The sequence below is a fragment of the Tachypleus tridentatus genome, chromosome 7 (assembly GCF_004210375.1).
Source record: "Tachypleus tridentatus isolate NWPU-2018 chromosome 7, ASM421037v1, whole genome shotgun sequence".
NCBI lineage: Eukaryota > Metazoa > Arthropoda > Merostomata > Xiphosura > Limulidae > Tachypleus > Tachypleus tridentatus.
Genome location: NC_134831.1, coordinates 149,095,392 through 149,119,917, shown reverse-complemented (window position 1 = coordinate 149,119,917; position 24,526 = coordinate 149,095,392). Strand labels below are relative to the sequence as shown.

General features: G+C 33.0%; 1 protein-coding gene across 1 annotated transcript in view; it reads left to right on the top strand.

Moving 5' to 3' along the window:
- The window catches only part of LOC143258163 (adhesion G-protein coupled receptor G6-like), a 35,864-nt gene extending 19,313 nt beyond the window's left edge, over positions 1 to 16,551 (top strand). The window contains exons 5-8 of the mRNA XM_076517173.1: positions 3,424 to 3,614; positions 9,132 to 9,425; positions 14,943 to 15,096; positions 15,414 to 16,551. Coding sequence (XP_076373288.1) covers positions 3,424 to 3,614; positions 9,132 to 9,425; positions 14,943 to 15,096; positions 15,414 to 15,489 — 715 coding nt within the window. The 3' untranslated portion in view covers positions 15,490 to 16,551. The remainder of the gene's footprint in view (positions 1 to 3,423; positions 3,615 to 9,131; positions 9,426 to 14,942; positions 15,097 to 15,413) is intronic.
- Positions 16,552 to 24,526: the final 7,975 nt, after the last annotated feature.

The window sequence follows — 24,526 nt, the reverse complement described above, 5'->3', positions numbered from 1 at the left end:
TTAATTCAAAACAAAAAAAATAATAAACATCTCAAAGAAATATTTTAGCAAAATATACGTTTCGTCATTTGTTGGATTTTTATCATTAGATGATATTATATTTTTTATCGTATTATTTTTGTTTAATGAAACAATTGCATTAATGTAAGGCCCGGTATGGCCATGTGGGTTAAGGCGTTCGACTCGTAATCTGAAGGTCGCGGGTTCGAATCCCTTTGCACCAAACATGCTCGCTTTTTTAGCTGTGGGAGCGTTATAAGGTGACGGTCAATTCCACTATTCGTTGGTAAAAGAGTAGTCCAAGAGTTGGCTGTGGAGGGTGATGACTAGCTGCCTTCCCTATAGTCTTGCGCTGCTAAATTAGGGACAGCTAGAGCAGATAGTCCCCATGTAGCTTTGCGCGAAATTCAAAACAAACAAACAAACAAGCATTAGTGTAATTGCAGATGTTCTCTTAAGTTCATTACTGAATTGTTGTCTTTATCAATTTTAATATCTGGACACTTAACATTTTTTTAAAATAATATACTTTGTTGAACATAAATCTTAAACCTTTTGCCCAAATCTTAACTTGCTGTTTTCAGCATAATTTTGTATATATAGGTAAGTCTATATACTTTTAACATCTACTCTCTCAATTTGCAATATCTACAATTGTTGTTATTTATACACTAACTGTTACAAATATTATACGAAGTGAATGCCCCACATATTAAAGCAAATTGTGATTAGTTTTCATAAGTGAATATAATGTGATAGTAATAAGATATATATGAAAACTGTTTATCCATTTTACTTGGATTTCATGAAAACATTTTTTTATATATATTTCTCCATCTTCTGTAAGTGTTCTTTGATTAGAATTTAACTTATATATATTTGTATATTATTTTTTAAACATATTCCTGATAAAGTCTTGTAGATTGAACCACACAAAAACATTGGTTTTCAATTGTTTGACCTTGTAATCTATTAATTGCTATGGCAAAGATAACGATTTTATTGTAAATAGTAAACGTACTAAGATATAACCTTCCGTGAAAAAAATCTTATACATTTTTGACAAAATTCTTTAAAAAATATTAAGTACGAAAAGCATTAATAATATTGTGTTGTGTCGCCATGTATTGGGTTGGAAAGTGACAAGTCAAATATACAGGTTACAGCACAGAGTGTAGCTTCCACACATACTACATTTTGTAATAGGCGCTTCTCGAGACTTAAGAACTTACACAACAGAGTATGCCGTATCACACACTCACACGCTAATAAATGTTTCTGAGTTTCTGGGACCATCCATGTATACACTGCTCTACCTAGGTTTTGTGAAAGTTCTGCTCATTCTTTGTTGTAGTAATTCTTCACATGCGTGACAGTTTATATTCCATTCAAATCTAACTTGACAGCTTATACTCCATTCAACTATAATGTGACAGTTTATACTCTATTCAAATTCAATGTAACAGTTTATACTCTATTCAAATTCAATGTGACAGTTTATACTCTATTCAAATTCAATGTGACAGTTTATACTCTATTAAAATCCAACGTGACAGTTTATACTCTATTCAAGTCCAACGTGACAGTTTATATACTCTATTCAAGTCCAACGTGACAGTTTATATACTCTATTGAGCTGAACGTCATAAAAACAGAAATTGTATGTTGAACCACACGTGACTGACCGTTCTTACTAATCAAACGAAATATAGAAATCAGAGTTGTATGCAGTACGATATAAGGTATTTGATACTTTCATCACAGTATTTTATTTTATTACTGCTGTTTCAAATTTTGGCAAATGACATGTTCGATTATTGACTAGAGATTAAAACTTCTGTTTATGTACATTATAAATAAAAGTACATGTTGATGTCCTTTACGAGATTTCAGACAAACAAGAGTTTCGTATAAGTTTTAAACCTAAGTTCTCTGACTTTATCTGAATCCTTCTGTAAGTAAAGGTCATTAGTTTTATTGCAAGAAATAAAGGATAATCCTCAACGACTTTATGCTACAGCTTGAAGATATTTGTTTATTGACAATTAATATTTCATGGGAGAGACACCTGGGTTACTTATGGAATACGGATTAGTAGATACATACAGAAACACGTGGTGTTGTGTAATTATTTACACCTTGGTTATTACTTATCACAGCATAAACGTTTTACAGACAATTGCCTAAAACATTTTACAGATTATTTTGCTCTTAGACTACAAGAAGTTTTGAGTTGCACTTATGCATTTATTTCTAACGGTTGTAAACTAATGTGTAACATTTACTCTTTTTAATTACTTATAAGATTATTTATTTTATTGCCTACTATTTATCGGAACAGTTACTTAATATTACATTTTACAATGTTAAAACAAAAATTATATATCAAGTCCCATATACAAGCCCGTGACGGTGCTCTGGAGTGGAAAACCCTATGGTAGTATGTTTTGTTTTGAATTTTGCGCAAAGCTACTCGAGGGCTATCTGCGCTAGCCGTCCCTAATTTAGCAGTGCAAGACTAGAGGGAAGGCAGCTAGTCATCACCACCAAATGCCAACTCTTGAACTACTCTTTTACCAACGAATAATGGGATTGACCGTCACATTATAACGCCTCTACGGCTGAAAGGGCGAGCATATTTGGTGTGACGGGGATTCGAACCCGCGCCCATGGTAGTGAAAGAGTTAAGAGACTTTTGAAAGTCTTTTGCACTCGGAACACTTTTTTATTGTAATTGAGTCTGCCACGAGTTGATGCTATGAGCCAAACTATTCACATTTTTTATTATTATAAACCTGTACTGAATATTTCTAATTCTTTCATAATTAGTCCTACTGTTCCTGTGCTGTGATCTGTCATTTTGTTATTTGTGAATTTCAATGCTTTCTTACATTAAACATCTGCCCTTAACAACGTGTTCCTGAGCTTTTTGGTTTTGAATAATGCAAGCTGAAGAAACACTGCTGGAGCTTTGGTTGTCTAGCAGACTTTGTTATTCATACAAGTTAAAAAACAACTTAATCGATTAGAACTACAACAATTAAACCTGATGTTCTTTCTTGCTACCAAGTGTAAATTTATAATATACATTTATCCTAATAAATGTTAGTAGTGATAAACAGCATGTTTTACTATTTATCTTACTTTTTTGCTCGTGGTAAGTATCATACTTCATTAATTTAAGTACAACTGAGGTCTCTCAAGTAAAACAATTTATTATTAATTACATCAATAACTGTAAGATTTCTTGGTGGTGAATACCTTTAGAGCTACAATAACTAATGGAAAAACAAACGTAACGATTCAGATGTTTTGATAAATAAATAATGAATCATTCAGATTTATTGAGTCAGGTCATATAAATTTAAATACACCAACTTTTGAAAGGATTTATCGCTAAATCTTATAAATACGTCTTTATAGCTGCACATTCGACTACTTAGAACTTCGGGATGGCGATAATACCGCCAAAGTGAAGAAATACTGTGGAGACTACGCATCGAAACTCAAGCATCTACGTCACTTGAGTACCACCAATGAAATCAAACTGAAGTTTGTGTCTGACTTCTCTCGCGCATATAGGGGTTTCCGAGCGAAGGTTCACCTTTGGAATGGTGAGGTTTTCATACAGTTACTCGTTCTTGTTTGGAATTTTAGAAATAGATTAGCATTATTTCTCATCCTTTCATAAAATATCACAATATAGTGTTATTCCATAGTGATATGAAATCTTTACATATAATGAGTTTTATGATTTTCTAGAATTAAAGTCGGAAATGTTGAAACATAACAAATAAACATCTGCTCGATATTTTTACCGAGTTATTTTGAATCATGAAAAGTTTTATAAACCAATTAATCCTTTGTTTAACATTCTTATGAAAAGTAACAGATTTTCTGAATTAATATACGACTACATATATCTCCCTCAAACTTCATGTTGAAAGGCAGTTTCTTAGTCACCCCAAAAGGTACTGGTGTTTCGTTTGTGATTTTTTTTCAAGAGCGTTTTTAGCGCCTTCTTTACGTAATGTCAATAGAATTTGTAAAGAAAATAATAATGAGAGCCGAGGACACTGAATCAGGTGAAAATCCTTTAGAACCGACATATCTGATTCTACGTCATATGACTTTCTGTTTGAAGAAAATATTGTAGCAAAACTTCATCGCAATATGCTTGAGATATTACAGAGATTCGTGGACAAAGTTTTATTTAAAGATTTGATGAGCTATGAAACAACTTTTTCGTAACGTGATTTATGCAGGAAATGATTTTCTAAAGGTATGCCATTTCTCAAAACTAAATATATGTATTCTATATTTTATCGCTTTAATACCCAGCATTGCCTAGGCCCTAGTGGTTAAAACGCTCGACTCACAAATTATGGGTCAGGTGATCGCATTCGTCAACGAATAAGCTTATACTTTCAATCTTGGGGACGTTATAATGTGTGGTCAATCCTACATTTCATTGATAAAGGCTAGCCAAAGAATTGGCAATGGATAGTGTTGACTAGTTGCCTTCTAACTTCAGTACGGCTAAATACAAATACAACCCTCCTGTAGCAACAAACAAATAAAATCGCCTAAGTTACTCACTACTTAAAAATTAAATAACTTTTGCAGAACAGACTTAAACAATGTTTGTTTCGGAATATAAATCACAGAAGTACCTGCTTACGTTTAATGCAATTATTACTTTAGAATTTAGATGGAACGATGGAACAAAAAACATGTTTCAAAGGTTGCATTTCCAACTGCCTTTAATATCTGTTTTGCTATGATACATGTTTGCTCACAATCATTTTTCTGCAAAATATTAATTGAATGTGAAAGGAGCTAAACATAGTACCACTCATCACCAGCATAAAACCCAGGTTCGATTCTTGGTTGTGTTTTCTTGACACACATCACGTTTAGTTATAAATCCCCATCATTAAGTATGAATTTTTTTTACGTTTACAGTGTGGCTCGTAAATTCCTACCCATCCATATGTTATTATGTCATATTCAATTATGATGATGATGAGTTGAAGGCAGCTGTTACCTCAGCATTTGGAACAATAACCCCTGCTATGTTGAGGAAAATGTCTCACAGAACATGTCGCATAATATTATGCAGCGAGAATGAGGGACAGCACACAGATACACTGGATACATAAGATATATGGATGGGTAGGGACTTACGGGCCACCCTGTATATTAAAAAAATCTATCGATAAACTCTACTATAAACAACACAGACTTTCAACTCTGTTAATCGTAGAAAAGTAATTATAATCACACTCTCATCTTGAATTACCTGAAAACAATTTGAAAACAATTTCAAATTTTAGTATTTATATAGTTCTTGATTAATATGAATACAGAGGGTTGAAACGATTTTGAATATACAAATCAATAAGTCACGTGACAACCATAGCCAACATGAAGTTGTATTGGAATGACATCTATCTCTACTACCTCTTGACATTGTTTGGCGGTAGATTGTGTGACGCCACTGAAAACTTACCACTTTTTGGAATAATATGTAGCAACCATTTCTGACACGAAATATTTGCAAACTCTGATCCTAAAGATGTGTTTATAAGGAGGATTTATAATTTACAAAATGAGAATATCTCTTGTACTTGATGGTATTGGGTAACAACAGAATATGGATCAAGTTATAAAATCAGAACCATCGTAGCTTAGCCATGGTAATAAATAAAATGTGACTCCTTGTAACAGGTGAAATTCTATTAACACAGGTAAGTGGTATACGCTGTGCACGTGTCATATGTAACATTACACAAAATAATAATGATCTCATTGTGGAGAAACTTCGCAAATGACGAGTACACAAGTTACTTCCACAACATATCCGTAAAACCATCATATACCTAAAGCAACTTGAGAATAAAATAATTTTTCGTGCTTTCTGTTTTGGTTTCATACCGGTGAAGTCGATAGAAATGTTGATACTGGCGCTGGGAAACTGTCGTCTTCGTATACTAAACGGTAATGGAAAGCCAGCAGGGACGAACGGTGTGCTTTGAGCACAACGGATCTCTTTGCAATAGAAACTACGCTGTAAATATATAGTCAAAAAGCAGGGTCACCAAATAGAACATGACTAAACGTGGCGACATGACTGTCGTAAAGATGAGGTTTGGCTTCAAAATCGTTTCAATACTCAACATCTGACTAAAGAATGGTTATGAATAAAGATAAAATATACTCAACCTCTGACTAAAGAATGGCTTTGAATAAAGATAAAATATCATTAAAGTTTCTTCAAAGCAATAAAAAGGTCAGAATTGCAAATGTACTCAATAATTAATATAGATAATTGAACGTATTGTTCTAACTAGATGTATACAAAAAATCGTAAAACAAAAACTTAAAATAATCATAATACATTGATTCATCATTTGGGTACCCTCGCTGTTGGCAATATCATATGTTGTAATCTCAACAATATCTTTTAGAAGTCGATCAGCGTAGGAAGTTTAGTTTGGTCAAAATACTAAGCTAACAATATTGATAATAACTTGTATTCATAGGAAACGTGTTTTAATTTGAATGTAGACTTGAAACTGTTAGAGAAACTATGAATAACACTTTCAGTTATGAGTTTTTAATTTATTTAACTTTTCATTATTTACCGTTAAATATGCCACGTGTTACTGTCTTTATATTCCGTGTTCTGTACCCCGTCACACCAAGCATACTCTCTCTTTCAGCCGTAAGAGCGTTATAATGTGATGGTCTATCACATCATTCGTTGATAAAAGAGTAGCGCAAGCGTTGGTGGTTAGTAACGATGTCTAGCTGCTAAATTATAAACGGCTAGCGCAGATCGCCCTCGTGTAGTTTTACACAAAATTCTACAAAGAAACAAACCATGTTTTGTACGCGCGCGCGCGCGAGCAAACATTAGTTTAATATTGTAACTTTGCTCAATTGACAAAGTTATTTTGTCTTTTTTATTAATGTACTTATATTTTGATTATGTAAAATATAAAGACTTTATTGTCTTCACAGAAAATCACTGAAGATGAATTGAGTAATCCAAAAGGTTTGGTTTGAATTCCGCGCAAAGCTACATGAGGGCTATCTGCGCTAGCCGTCCCTAATTTAGCAGTGTAAGACTAGAGGGAAGACAGTTAGCCATCACCACTTACCGCCGACTCTTGGGCTACTCTTTTACCAATGAATAGTGGGATTGAATGTCACATTATAACCTCCCCACACCTGAAAGAGCGAGCACGTTTGGTGTGCTGGGGATTCAAACCCGCGAACCTCGGATTACGACTCGAGTGCTTTAACCACCTGGCTATGCCGTGCTAATCCAAAAGCTCTGGAATAAAATGTTTGTTCTAACCAGTAAAATGATCTTGATTAATCCGAAAGTTAAATCTTAATAGTGTAACATTTCAAGCAGATCTGTTGTATGAATAAGAAGGTACTAAACGTGTTTAGTGTCTAATGCCAATAACCATTTGTTGAACAATGAAGGTAGTTCCTTTATGAACTGGCTTGAGTTGATGGAAAACAGAATAGTACTTGTAATGAGTTTGAGGTATTTTCTGTTTAGTTCATTTACAAGATGGCAACACTAAAGGTCAAAGGCTTTTAAACGTATCTCAGAACGGCTGGTATGGGTATTTACACTTTTGTTAATAAGCAGAGAACAACGTTACGACCTTCCTGAAGATGACCTAGGAAGATTGAAACGTTGTTCTCTGCTGATAATAAAAGTGTCAATGCCCATACCAGTCGTTCTGAAATACATTTTTATTTCAAGTGGGTTTCTCGTCATCAAGAAGTTTTCAAACGTTCTCAGAACATAGCTTCCCCCCCGGAATCTTTAACATCCTAACTAGGTCCAAACCGAGTACCTTAACAGTATTTTGTGTATTTGCCACAACACTCTCCAGTGGTCTCCAGTTTGGGTATTTCTGATGTAAATAACCAAAGTACAACAGTCATGTCACGAGTGTTAACTGCACTTACATTCATTTAGTTTATAAATAGAAAACAGAACAGTTTTTAAACAATTCAACACTTGTCACAATTTATCATGTAATACTGTACTTTGATTTTTTTTGTCTTATTTTGCTCTCCCGTCCAGCAGCCTTTACCAAGTTGTTCTTTGCGACGCTTCAGATGCATTTTCTTGTATGTCTGTGTTAAAACCTATATATAGGCTAACAGAGATGCCAAGTATTTCAAATGACTGAGCGTAATGATTGTAGACAGAGCCCTTTATCATTTGCGGCTACTAGACCTGACCAATGTCTCTAAGCTGTTTATTATATTATTATTATTATAACTATTATTATTTATTACTGCTATTGATTGCTCATTTATGACTGTGTTTTGTGTATTTAATAAATAAATTTTTAAAAAATTCTTTTGAAATTATTTTTCATATTCTCAATTCTTACTCATAAATGTCGTTATATGCATCGTTTTTTTCTTCGCCTTAGCCTTTTGTTGGTGAGATGCCGATTTTATATGTACAATCGTTTATCCCGCCATGCGCCACAGAAAAATCGATATGACAAACTGTACAAAACGCATGACTGTCACTGACTTTTGATGGAATGACCGGATATTTTGTACTATACTCTTTCCTAAATTTTTGATACACAGTTTTAGTCCTTTTAGATTTGCCAGAAACAAGACAATCTGGTGAACGAAGCCTCTTTTTTTTTTTCATCTTGTGAACGATCGCATTGGTGTTTCTATGCTGTTTAGAAAACGAGAAATACCCATCTTCGCAAGCGCTGATTGTCTGACAAGCACTGATGACGTAACTATGGATTCCTTCATGTACCCAGTATGGAGAAGCACCGCACTCAAACTATTCGTAGACGTCGGAGATACAAATATTTTTTATTATTTCAAGCACAAACATGATTATCGCAAGTAGCCATTAGGACTATGTCTTTTATTTATTATCAAAATTTATTTGTATCTCACTAGAAATTTTCTTTTCACCCCTTTCAAGCCCTGGGGGGACCAGTTTATCACTTTATTGTATAGGCCTATATAATATATAATAATTTGGGAGTTGCAACAAGTCGTAATGCTCAGATCGTATGGTTGGCATCTCTGAGCTAAGTATAAGTTTTCTTTTCCAGACAACGTGTCTTCGGCAGAACAATGTGATAGCGAAATATTTCACCTTTTCAACACTCAATGCTACTTTGTAGCCTTGTATCCAAAAGTAACTTGGGCTACTGCTCGACAGATCTGTGTAGAGTCTGGGGCTAGGCTAGCCTCCTTCAGTTCTACAGAGGAAAAGCTGTTCGTGAATTCTCTTATTCTTTCAACGGAAGCTTTTACGTCGGGTGTGCTATACTGGATAGGCGGAACTAAAGAGGAAGGAACTACGGACTGGAACTGGATTGATGAAAAGAAGATCGGCCAATCAGGTGAGAGAAAGAAAAAAAAATATTGATAATACTTTTTCCTTTGTTTTTTAATAAATATAACGTTTTAAAGAATTGTAGTCAAACTGACCAATTAAATGAAAGTAAATGATGAGAAAGTATTTGGGTATGTTTTATAACTCTGGGTAGATAGAATTCCAAAGTATATATTATTAACCTGATTGTAACCTAAGAAGGTTAAAGCGTTGTTTCTTGTTTCGTGTTTTTAAATAAAATTTTTTATACCTCTATCAGCTGTCTCTACTATATATGTATATATTCAAGTGGATTCCTCGCCATCATGAATTATTTCTTGTATTTTGTTTCTTTACAAAATATTCTGATTATAATTACCCTAAGCCCTTTTATATAAGATAACGCATTATTTATAAACATCCCAAAACAGTATACAATAATTCAAGAATTTTTGACGAGAGATCTCTACTTTAAAGGAAGCAAAGGCCTTTTTTTTCTTCTCCAAAAGAGAATTGTTCTTCGAAAGCTTTGAAGTGTTGAATAATTTCAATGCTTTCATTATAAGACTAGCCGAGAACCGCAAAACATTTGCAATAGGTCTCATGCCTTTCGCTTGAATTTTCGTTATTCTATCATTTTCAAGCACGTCATTAAGCTACGCTTTCTGGCAGACATTGTGTTAGGTCAATAAACACTTGTCTATTTGAAAACAAGAGGAAATCTTCAATAACCGCTGCACTTGAAATTCATTTAGACAGGATTAGAGTAAATTAACCTGTGAGACTTTTGTTTTCCTTTTTATTGGCTATATTTTTGTGTGCCAGCAGTAAGAATCGTGGGGCGCGCGTATACAGGGCCTACCCTCAAATTGAAATTCTAGTAGGCACTATTGGAGTAGATTAATGCATCAAATGTTGGACGTAGTCAAATACATTAATCAAAATGGTTTGAATTCCTCACTCCAAATATTTAACAACATCTCAAAAAGTTCCGGACAGACAAAAGCGAAAGTATTATTTATATCAATGATGAGCCAGTCAAACACTACACAAGGGTATAAAGAACAATTTACTTTTATATATTTGCGCATGTATAAATATTTTAAATTTTAAATCCAAAATTAAATGGACCAGTGAAATTTATTTCCGCATTTATTTTAAAATTCTATAGGTTTACAGCATAGGTTTGCTGAGATAAAATTTTCATTGATGAAATACTTGCTCAGATACAATCATCAGTGACAAAATACTATTTTATCAGTAGTCGTTCGGTAATTCACGCATTTCTTCAACTCTTTAAGGATCGAACGTATCTGAGATTTCTGCGTGTTCTACAGAAACCATAAGCATGTTATAAATTGACTTCGTGTAAGGTTGCTGTCTTGTCACTATTATTAAAACACTTCCGTATAAATTTGGTTCTATTGCAGCTGAGTGGGATGTTTGAGGACTTATAACTCTAAATCTAGAGTTTCTATACCTACAGTTGGCAAAGTAGAAATATTCCCGTATTTAGTTTTGTTTAACAATAAACAAACCATATAACTTTAGTAGTATCGTACAAACACAAATAAAGTGAAAATTTAAAACCTATAGATATGGATGAGTCATATTTTAAGAACAATTACTACCATAAACGACCTCTAACTGTTATCATTATCTGTTTCAAAATGATCACTAATGTGCGAAGTATATATTATTATCTTAATTTTAAAATTTCACGAAGTAATAATAACTTAACATTTCTTCTGAGCGTAAATTTCCTTCTTTCAATAAAAATAGATTTTATTATGCACTTGGCTAAAAATTGTGTCTCTGAACAATGTGTTGTTGTTGTTGTTTTACATTGACTTAGTGCTTATCCCTCAAAAATTCCTGGAAGAATTAAACCACAGAAGTCAATATGTTTTGTTCAGACAATCACTATGACGACCCTAAGTGATGGCCTAATTAGCTACTAGAAGCCTAACACTAGCAATACGTAGTACTTTAAGCACTTCAAATATAACAACAGTTTTAAATAGTGTGTGACATAGGCTGTTCACAAGATGCACAATTCTGAAAAAGATGGGTATAGTACTGTTAAAGCTTCAGCACCTAAAATTGATGCTAAATTCCAACAGTTTAAAAACTAAAAATGTATGTATGAGTATACATATATATATATATAACATTAGTTATTCAGTTGTATTCCATACCTAACTCTCGGAGTATCAGAGACCACCCGGCTATTTCTGTCACTCTCAAACTATCCAGAACACACTTTCACTCTCCCTCAGGAACCGGCATTGGGCATGTAAGATTGCTTCGGTTTAAGAGCAAGTATGAGAGCGTTAAAATCATAAATACTTCTTATCATACGTCATTTCGTTATTGAGCCACATGAATATTGTATTAAAATATATAACAAAATTCCTTTTGAAAATATACTGTATAACAGATTTATAATTATATATTTATTTTAATATCGATGTTTGTTTTAGTTAAATATATAATTAGAAATGCATGTAACTTATACTGTTAAATGTGTATTGCGAAATTCCTGCCTATTCCTTAAATTTATAAAAGATTTTCGAGTTTAAGTATCAACAACATATGTTTTACGAAAGCACCCGTGTATTGTTGTGCCAATTGAAATTTCTAGAATCTCGTCTTAACATTTATAATCCGACGCTGTTGGTTTGCTACAGTTAGTATACTATAAACTTCATAAGCTATAACTGTAATAAATGCATATGAATTGGGAAGTCACAGATATTTGGCGGGGAACGCTTGTGGATTTCGAATATTACAAACCGTTTAACTTCAGCAGAATAACTTTGGACGTTAGTTTTTCTATGAAGACGCTGTATAACTTTAGCGGTGAAAAATCACTTGTAATCAAGAAGCTAGCTACCCGTTAAGTGAACAGTACCGATATCAACTCAAAACTAATTCACTCGTTGTGAGCTGTCGATAAAATATTTGGTTCCAAACCAGATAGAATATTCAATACCGTTTGTAAATTTGTAAAACTTTTGTATATAAATCATTATTTGAAATAACTATTTGTAAGAACCATTATTATGACTTGTATTATTGTTTGTATATCAAAATATATTTGTGTTAAGAAAGAGAATTTTGTGTATCAATCTTGTTGATAAACGTAAAAAGTGATACATCTCTACATTTAGTTAACTTCTAAATTCAAATTACAAGTTAACTCAGTGTCAGGCTATTTGAAATTGTAATACGTAACATAATAAATTGGAGTCTCGTCCTAGATAAACTATAACGCCTAGCAACTGTGTATTTAAAACTTAAGCATTTTAAAAATATTTATTATTTACCTAAAATACTGTTAACAAATGAAGTTTTATTTTGGTTATTCCTGTTGACAGGACAAAAGGTGTACAAAGTGTTATAAAGGTCAAACCTACGATTACAGTAATGCAGTTGGAAATGTAGTAAGTTAATAAGTATGTGTTTTTAAAACTATGTTTTTCTGTGCTTAATTTAATGAAAATTGAGTTGCGTGTTTTCCCTTGATAATATATGCCTATTAAATTTTGTAATGATATAAGTAGTCTCAAGTAGTTAAACAAAAACACCTAAGATGTGAAAGCAATACGTGGGACCAGTAAAGGATTAAGCGTGCGGCATAAAGGAATAAAGTAAATTTTTTTCTTTGTTTTTGAATTTCGCGCAGAGCTACACGAGGGCTATCTGCGCTAAACATCCCTAATTTAGCAGTGTAAGGTTAGAGGGAAGGCAGCTAGTCATCGCCACCCAATGCCAACTTTTGGGCTATTCTTTTACAAACGAATAGTGGGATTGACCGTCATATTATAAAGCGCCCACGGCTGAAAGGGCGAGCATGTTTGAAGTGACGGGGATGCGAACCCGCGACCCTCAGATTACGAGTCGAATGCCTTAACCACCTGGCCATGCCGGACCTAAGTAATAACTGTCAGTCAAACTTGTAGCTACACTTAGAGCATTGATAAGAACTATAGAACAAATATTCATAACTTTCTTCATAGTAACGTCATGGAATCTAATTATTAGTTTTTTGTCATCACCCGCATACAGTCAGTATAGCTGTTTCAAACATCATTATTTACAATAGTTGCTAAACGCTCTTTAATTAGGATAATTTTATAAAAAGTTAACAAATTTTTACTGCAAAAATGGCAATGCATAATCAATAATAACCGTCCACTCCTATGATTCTTTTGAAAACTAGAGCTAGAAACTGCTAATATACTTTGGTTGGCCTAACCAATACATTCTTTCATCTTATAGTTTTGCTGCTTTAAATAAGCCGTCTTTTAATGGAATTACAAAAATAAACAACTAAAAATGATGTACCTTTTCTGTATGTGAAGTTGGAGTAAAATATTTCACACCGCTACCTCACGTGACAAATTGCATAGGCATCAAAATTAGCAGTTTCTGTTGAATAACTTTGCACATGCGGCTCATACTTAAACCATACTTGACACCTAATTGTAGGTTATAAAGATCTATTAGTTCAGCAAATTTGAAAACAAATCCATGAAAGTAAAGTATGTTTTACTATAAAATAAAGTGTCCGTACTTTCAATGAGAAGAAAAATAGGAATAAATTCAATAAAAATTTGAGTTTTTTATATTTAATGTATTGGCATAAAATTTGGTATGTGACATAAGAATCCAGCAGAGCATATCCACAAAATACAGTAGACTAGTTTGAATTACCACAGTGTGAGCTACAGTATGTGTAAAATTGCTGAACTATTACTCCTGTTAATAACAAACAGTGCCTTCTAAAGGTTAATTTAGGTGCACTGTAGACTACTGTGTGTCTTGACTGGATTACGCATATTTTTATTATTTAAAATAGACTCAAAAATGGAAATTAGGTTTTGAATGTAAGAACTTTACTCTGGTAATGATGTCATACGACTGACAAATTTTGGTAGGACTTTGACAATATAAAATTTAGTACTATAAAGTACTGGTGCTGTAAAGCTTCTAATAACTTTTTGTTTGATTGTTGCTAAGGTATTCAAATGTAAGTTAAGTACTAAGAATGAAATCTCATGTTGACTGTATTTACTTACGTTGGTTTCAAAGTAACTTCTCATGGAAGGAAAATGCAACTCTTGTATCTGTGGAGTATTAAATCAGTATATCATTAATGGAATAGCACATTTCTAGTGTGTCAAATGGGAATGCATGAGCAAGGTCATGTGCTTACTTACAATTTTCTAGAACATTTCCAGTTCGCGTCTGGTGTGGATTGGCCTTCGGTAATATTGTTCTCGTCCACTGCGAATGAACATTTATCCTTTCTTCCCGTCTTTGTAACTTTCTCTCTACATATACATAACACAGGCTTGTAACTTTTTCCTTCAGTGTGTAATTTGTGTTTTTATTCATTCATCATGCACAAGAAAAAAACAACATAGCCTCAGGTCTTCATTCCGAAAATGAAAGGTACAGTTTTTCTCAGAGTTATCAAATAAATATAAAGAAGTAAAACAATTAAAGCTCGCCTTTGTTTTCTCCTGTGTATGTATAGAGCTAACAAAAGTTAATGAGATTCTCCAAACCAAATCAACTGCTGGGTGTTTGGCGATCCAGTGGCGAACTTTGGATAACGTCAGCGACCTCTACTGGACTCTAAGTAAGTGTAACCGGTCGGGAAGGTACATCTGTAAAAAAGAGTGCAGTAGGTAAGTTCTCTGTTTTAACAGAAACCTTTATAACTGTATTATTCAAAATGGATATCTTACTTTCCGTACAACCCATTATAACCTTTTTTCAAATAATCCTGCTATATCAAGAGAAATGAAAGTTAATTCACTTAGGTTAGAGTTAAAAAACTAAAATTTACAAAAAAACCTATTTGTCATTTTTTATTAAACATCATATTACTCTTAATACTTCATATTTATACACTGCTAAAAGTACACGAGGATGGATATTCTCTAAAACCTGCCGTTTCAGCTATGGGTCTTTAAATATTGAGTTAAAATATATTTTACTTTAGATTTCTGGTTTATATACCTGTAAAATACATGCGACCCAGTGGAGCAGCGGTAAATCTGTATATTCGTTTGATGTGAAAAACATTTTCCCACGAGAACACACTGGGAAGAACAGTTGAATTTCTAAATGCTCAAATCACATGATTAGAGATGCTCGAGTACCGGCGTTGGGAACCTCGTATCACCAGTGGTATTGCAAACACTCGCTTATTTCCATAAGTTATTTAGATGAAGAAGTCTGGTTTGTTACTTTATGATATGTGTGTAGTTTAAATTTTCATCATGTTTATCGATGCATAGATGGTGGAAAAGGTTTGTTGTTTTTTCTGAATAATTTTCATTTTTGGATATGAATCTCCCTGTTTTAGAGTTCTTGCAGAAAAAAAAAACCTTTTTAAATGCTTTCTATGGTTCAAACATCTTTTTGATTTAGTAAATAGAAATCATCTCATAACATTTTACAAACATATGAATAAACATATGATCGTCTAGATGTAAATAGATTGAATTGTATATTTTTTAGTTTGACAAAAAAAGAATAAACGAAGTTATTGTGAGATATGTGATGTAGAATGTTCAAGTTATTATAAATGTTACATTGGAAAAAGTGGGTGTAACTTGAATATCAGGTTAAAAGACATTGTCACCACCTATTTTATGCATTTAAACATTTTTATGATAGTTTTACAAACAAACGTAAAATTAAATAAGCCACTACCATAATCAATGATCACCGAGCATAAACAGAATGTGTATTTAGCATGTTGTGTCATTGATGTGCTTATCCCATATGATGTCACGTTAACGTTGCGAAACTTAGAGGTGTTTTATATTCTTCCCTTTTAAACCTCGATTTCGGCCATTTTAAACTATTCCCTTTATTCTTGATATGTGTTCTCTTTATCACACTTTGATAAACTGTAAACAGGAACAATTATTTATTCTTATCTTATTTTTATTAGAGCTAACTATAGAAATGTTGTTTTTGTCAGATTTAAATATCAATAACTCTGCACAGCAGCTGGAAATAGGATCATATCACAATCCAACGTGTGCCGGATTGTATTGTTATCTTGACAATTTTATACCCATTAAGTATAATTTGATGATAAATAAGTTCTATAAAATAAGGTATTACGTTGACAGTATCTTTATTTTTATAAAGAACGTGTAAAAAAGTGGTTTTCCACTTTCATCACTTGATTACTTTAAAAAAAGTATTCTAAATAAAGTGTATTTCCATCGTAAATTGAGTTTTGATGTGTCATATGCTGAGTGTCATGATATAATAGACTGTCTAGTGTAGATACTATTATTTAGGTGATTTGTGAATGTGTCTTATGATTGGTTAGTTTTTTTCTTACAAGAGAGTTAAAAGCAGACGATTATTGGAAGTCGTGTTTGTAACTCCTTGATGTAGAGAATATGGCGAGCAGACACTATAGTAATGAATATGTATAAATAGTATGAGATGAGTGGGAAACAGCAGAAGAATGACTATAGCAGAAGAGAGCGAAGCCACGGCCTAAGAAAAGTTTGATGTGAAGTTAACTTCAATTGAAGTTATAGGCCTAACGTTTAATATGTTAAAGTAAGAATAACAGTAGAAAAGAAGAATAATTTATTCCATTAAAGCGTGGTTCTAAAGTGATTGAATCAGCCGGAATATACATTGCTAAAAAACCGAGGATATATTGAAACAAGAAATCCAAATTATTGTTCGAAAAATGAATTATATACAGAAACCTTGACGGCTTGTCAACTGAAATTCTAAAGTAATTGAATAGGCCTAAATGGACATTTAACAAGAAGAAAAGGACTACATAGTGTTAATGACATCCTTGTAATCTGTATAGTATAAACTTTGTTATATATATGATAAAAGGAGCCTCCGAAGCTTACTATTATTTGTAGTGATAGGCGGTTTAATTTGTTCTTTCATTTCACTGAAATGAATCCAATGCGGCTAAGCTTCAGCCAGTGATGTAAGTATGCCACCGTCTTTCTCGTACTTGCGGAGGAAGGCCCGACTCAAATGGGGAATCGAACCAGTTAAAATTGTAGTTACAATTATAGGGAAGCAAATGCAGAGGGTCAAATTACGTTTTATGCAAGAGGAGACATCTTATGAACAGTAGAACAACGATTAATGGGCACCGCATCATTAAAGGTAGATATTTACAATCTCTTTCTTTTTTTCTATTATTTGTAGCTAAAATAATCCGTAATAACAAGCAGCTCGATATTCCAGTTTAAGGGCAGTGTCTTCAGTCTCGTTCTCTACACAAGCACTCAGTAAAGCAGACAGGTTAAAGTGCGCATACCATGACCTTTTAGAGTATCAAATGTAGGAAAACAGAGGCCTTTAAACACTATTTATAAAACACGTTCAAAACTTACCATGACCCGGACATGAATACACATTTTGATAACAAAGTACATAAATGCATAACAAATAATGCAGGGTTATTTAAACCATACTTCCCAGTTAATATTAATGATATAAAAAATCAACACAGTAAACGACTCCACAACTACGGTGTTAACAAAGAAAATAACTGAACAAGAACTAAAAAATAATAAAAAAAACAAAAGCAAAGCTACGGGAGAAGTTGGCATACAAGCCATCCTCCTCAAAAAAGGCACTCCGAAATTATTTGAACACATAAAAACATTCTTCAACCTATCATTAATGTCTATCATTAATATAATTAATATATCCCAGTTTCTCGGAACCATGCAAACGTTTAATGTTCCGTAAAGAAGGAAAGCCAGCCATTGAACCAAGTAGCCACCGTCCAATTAGCTTAACCAGCTGCATAGGCAAAATTATCGAACGAATAACCAGCAACGGACTCTCCAAATTCCTGGAAATAATATCAACATTACCTGAAGTACAGAATGGAGTCAGAAAATTTAAACAAATAACCGAGCAGACTAACGTAATCAATAGTATATAGCTTTAATAATAGAGAATGCACTGTTGCATGCTTTCGTGATATTAAGAAAACTTTCGGCCCTGTATGGCACAACAGTCTCCGGTTCCGAATGACATAAATGAGACTACTGCGTGGAATTATTCGCTGGCTCTCAAACTTTTTGGAAAACAGAAAATGTAGAATAAATGTTGAGGGAACCTTTTCAGAGTTATTTACTCCAGAGTCAGGCGTCCCTCAGGGAGGAGTAGTTAGCCATATCCTCGTCATCATGTGTGTTAACAATATGCCTCTGAATGATCACATCATAGATACTCGTCACAGTTTCCTGATGATGTTGCAGTGTGGAAAAGTGCCCCCACACCATCAGTAGCAGCTACAAATGTACAACCACAACTATATAGAATAAGTGAATACTGCCAAAAATATAGAAATAAAATAAACATGACAAATACCCAACCAGTGGTTTTCACAAAATGAATAAAATACAAAGAAGAATAACCTGAGCTGTATAAGAACGGAACTATTCAGACTGCTACATCCGCCAAATTTCTAGGATTGACATTTGACTCAAAATTAACATGGATAAACTAGTTAAATAATAGTAGAACCAAAATATGGCAAAAAATCAAACTACGCTAGGAGTCCTACTCGTAAAAATAGTGAAGCAACAGTCAACAATATACCAAAAATCTACAAAACATACATCCGACTTGCAATTGAATATGTAGCTCCAACATGGATAAACGTAACAAAAAAAACTGGTATAAACCAAACTACATACACTACAAAACATATTACTCCAAGCAGCGTATAAAGTTCCTAGAACTACTTTGTCTGATGTTAATCAGGGGTTCGATTCCTCTCGGTGGGCTCAGCAGATAGCCCGCTGTGGCTTGGCTATAAAGAAACACAAAAAATATATTTTTTATAAAATTTTTTCATTAAAGCCATTGAAAATCAACTTTTACACTAATTTATTTATATTAAATATTAAAAATTGTGTGTTATTACAAATTTTACAATATCTAAGAAGTTGTGAATAATGTATAACACATTGTATGACATTTGTTAGAACATTGCTATTTAGTGGTAGAAGTGCATATATTTGAAATATGAAATAATTTATCGTGAATATTAATATTACTGTTATTATTAATTATTTTGATATCTACATCACAGTAACATGCTTCAGTATTTAATATGGAGGTTTTCTCGATCTGTGAAAATGCAAGTTAAATGTTACCTAAGTAATTACTTATTACTGTATGATTAATGCCAATGAAATAATCGATATATTCTCAATTTATAAATTTGTTCATAAATTTATATTTTTAATAATCTTTATAAATAAATGTCATTGTGTGTATATATCTGTTCCTTTCACATTTACACCTTCCTTGATGGATCAACACTAAACCTGACACAGTGATAGAGGATTACATGAGGTGGGTTGCCTCCCCACACATCTAATTTCATTGTTACAGAATTCTTGAGAGTAATGTGTCTTTCTTTTTAGTATTGCTACCTTTATGCATTTCTATTGGACTTTTAATGTTTATTATGCTAAGAAAAAATAAAAGCACAGTTTCCAATCTTTTATTACGAATGAATTTTTATTTCATCCGTCCAACGGATGGGTACTCAAGCTAGTTGTTTATAAATGTGCTTATGAAAACGAATATAATTATTATATTCGAAATATATAATCTTGTTGTATTTATTGGGCTATATGATTATGGGACCAAGTCATACTGCGTCTATGGATTGCAAAATATAACACTCAATTTGTATTTATCTCCCTGTGGATCCAATGAACTTCATTACCACATTTGGTAAAGAACTATCTATAGGGATCGAAGTATCGGTAAGAAACGCAAAATTTCCCATAAAAACCGCAGAATGCAAGCCTGAAAATGTGTATAGTCTCCGTGCGGATTCAATACACCTTCACGCCAAATTTGTTGAAGGTCCATCCACAGCCCGTGAAGTAGTAACACCGACAAACAACAGACAGTACTGTTATATTTATGAGACAAGCTGGAATATCCTCCCCCTGAACGGAAATTGGATGAATTCATGTTTAATGAAAAGCTATCTCAGGACACAAAAATTTGATTCTCTAATTTGTAATTGTAAAAAAAAAATACCCATTAAAACTATAAAATATGAAATCTTTGTTTCTTTTTAATTTCACGCAAAGCTACACGAGGACTATCTGCGCTAGCGGTCCCTAATTTTGCAGTGTATCACTAGAGGGAAGGCAGCTAGTCATCACCACCCACCACCAGCTCTTGGGCTGCTCTTTTACCAAAGAATAGTATGATTGATCGTCACATTATAACGCCCCCACAACTGAAAAGGGGAGCATGTTTGGTGCGAGGGTTTTCGAACCCGCCACCCTCAGATTAGGAGTCGAACGCCTTAACCCACCTGGTCATGCCGGGCCAAATGTGAAATCGCGAGTTTGCATGCAAGTCCGCACGGACCTAAAAAAAAAACCTTCATGCTTAGTTTGGTGAATGTCCATCCACAGGGGTTTAAGCAGTATAAAGAATGTAAAAACGTCCACAGAATCCACAAAGTACAAAACTATACATTTGTATTATCTCCTTACTAATTCAACAGACCTTCATGCCAAATTTGGTGATGATCCAACCACAGCCTGTGAAGTAGTTACACTGACATACAATACTTAGTACTATTATAATTATACAAATTTATTGAAAATTGCAAAAAAATTGATGTTAAATCCATGTTCATAGTTGACGTATCTATATGCAATACCTGAATTATTTAAATCTCCCCTTACCTTTTGGTTCTCTTTGTAGTACAGTTAAAACTACAGTGAAATAATCTGTGGTTTTATTAAGCAAGTTATTGAATCAGTTATGTGTTAAAATTCAAAATATTAATAATAAACATAATTCTTGAATAAATAAAACGATGAACATATTTTGCAAGTCATACAAAACTGTGAACAATGCAATCAGCAGATACAATACAAACATACTGCATTGTTTACAACTATACCACTTAATGATATGGTATTGGTAATTAAGTCGTTAGTAGATCAATTTATTGAGCTATCTATTAATGTATAAAATCAAACTTTTACTCTTAATGATATCAAAAAAACATATTTAATTATTCTTTTCTATAATAATTATATCCATTTTGATTCTTTCAAAGGTAAGCTCAAAGCTAAACAATGTCCACCACGGGTATCGAAATCCGGTTTCTAGCGTGTTAAGTCCGCAGACTTACCTCTGTGCAGCTGAAAGTGCTTCATTATTATAAGCACATTTATAAACAATGGGGTGTAATTATTTAATTTGTGTTGCTAATTTATGTTTTCATTATAATAAAAGTACGTTATTGAATAATTTTACAAACTCGCAATTAATTTTCTTAACATACAAAATATTGAGGATAAAATTAGTATTAATAATTCACTAATAAGTAATTACATTGGTGGCATTTCTCATGCATTTCTACAAATCTAGAATAATTCCATTTCAAATACTGAAGCACATTATTGATATTTAGATATTAAGATAATTAATAACAACTGTAATATTAATATTAGTATTGTGATAAAATAGATTATTTCATGTTTCAAACATATGCCATTATCTCACTCGATAGTAATGTTCCTACAAATGTCATGCAGTATTTGTAAATTTACAACTTGTTAGCTAGTGTAGAATTTGTAGAAACATACAATTATAAGATATAATGTAAATATATTTTGATAAAAAAATGAAGAAAAACCTTAATGAAATATTTTAAATTTTTGTATAATAAATATAAAACCATTTACATAAGTTTGAAAATAATGGTACAAGAAAGAATTATAGTATATACAATAAAAATAATCTCAAAAAATTTTTGGAAGGAGGGGAAGTAATTAAAATTTGTTACCTGGACATTTTTATATTTCGTATAGAATGATTAATGTTGTTGTATCACTTTTCCTATATAACACATACTACTTGGTGGATCGTTTCAAAACTATTGAAGATCCAGACACTATTATGGTAGGGTGAAGAATGGAAGATACACTAATACCGTGTTTCTCCGAAAATAAGACAGGGCTTATATTAATTTTCACTCCAAAATATGACACTAGTGCTTATTTTCGGGGGATGTCTTATTATGATATATTAAAAAATGAAGTTACAAAGTAAAACTATTAAACTAACCATTTAAAATAAACTATTATTAAACTATTAAACTAACTGATTAATACTTAAACAAACTAATTAACTAACTATTAAACTAATTAATAAATTATTTTTTTATTTCTTTCCTCTTCCTGCCACTCTTAACTAGGGCTTATTTTAATGGTAGGGCTTATATTAAAACTATCCCCAAAAATCACACTAGGTCTTATTTTATGGGTAGGTCTTATTATCGGAGAAACACGGTAGCAAAAGGTTGGGTTTAGTGTAATAGTAACTTAACATTTTAATATTTAGGTACAAACATTATATTTGAGATTGATAAGCCAAGTCCAATGACAGTTTTGCTGTCTCAACCATTGATGTATAATACTCTAATTATTATATTTCTTACTCTTATTATTATTGATATATTTGTGAGCACCCACCCATTTCTGGCTACAGACAGCGAAAATTGATAAAGATGTAGAACGTTTTGGGCTGGAACACACGCATCCGTTTCTTTTTTTTCTTTTTTAACATAATCTGAGGGTCGCAGGTTCGAATTTCCGTCACACAAAACATGCTCGTCCTTTCAGCCGTAGGGCGTTATAATGTTACCATCAATCCCACTATTCGTTGGTAAAAGAGTAGCCCAAGAGCTGCCGGTGGGTGGTGATGACTAACTGTCTTCCATCTCGTCTTACACTGGTAAATTATGGACGGCTAGCGCACACAGCTCTCATGTAGCTTTGCGTGAAATTCAAAAACAGAAAAAAATGAAACGTTTTTAACATGTGAGGCCGTCGAAATTGAGGTTAAGTCGGATAGTCTGTGTACCCTCAACACAATTTGGGTTTTGCTTCCGTCTGTACTTGAAAAATTAAGGGCACATTACATAATGACCCATCTTATGAATTTTGCCCCAGTGTTATATATATTTGTTTTATTCTTTTGTTTATTTACGTTATCTTATTTTCTTCTCTACAAACTTAATTATAATTATATTGCATCTAAGTCTCAATTGAATATACTGTGTATTCAACCCATCTTGCTTTCTGATATAACCTGTTTAAAACGTTTGTGTAACTTACGTTTAATGATAATAATAATTCTTTGGTGTTTTTACGAATACAGTTATACGTATGATGTAGAGTTTTTGTGCAGGTTTGAGCTGGAAATTACCCAAAAATTATCGTTACGGATTTGAGAGTTTCTCGATAATTTTATTTTCCTGAAAGGAGGCCATAAATTATCTGGATGGGTTATCTGTTTTAACCACAGTATGATGTTTGTCAGTCAATCAGTATACACTAAAATGACGTCAATAAGAGGTGCTTGACGTTGCAGTTTGTACTGTCGTTGCATCAGTAATACGTAGACATGCCATGAATCAAGAGAATTATGTACTCTGTAGGTTACAACGCAGCATTGTATGTGAACTTCAAAAGCAAGAAATAAAAATATTTATTCCTCTTAATTTTGGTTTTATTTAGTCTTGAAACAAACTGCTCTCGGGGACCCTGCGGAAGCACATCTAGGCTGTCTACTATCGTAGTATGTTGATCGAGTGAATCAAAATTATTAAAACAAGACTTTGAATCGATTCTGGTGATTCGCTGTAACACGTGATTAAAACGTTGCTAGGGTTCCATGAGAGGGTTTAAACTTTATTTGAATTGTATCGTGTAAAAGTAGTTGTATCTAACTCAAACTAGAATTATCTTGATAAGTTCAAACATGGTCATTCTAAAATACACATAAAATATCACTAAGTGCTAACAATAATAACACATGGCTTCCTCATATTTTCCTTACATAATGTGTGGTAGGATGAAATAAAGCTGCTCAGAGATCCTGCTACGTTTGTCTAAAGACTGTGTTAAACGTCAAGGATAACGATAAATTAACTTTCAAAAGGCTCAGTGGGATGAAACTTGGCAGCTTAAAGGTCGCAGTTATTTACTAGTCGGTGAAATGTACTCTAACGCAGATTCTTCAGTATTTATCTGTAGT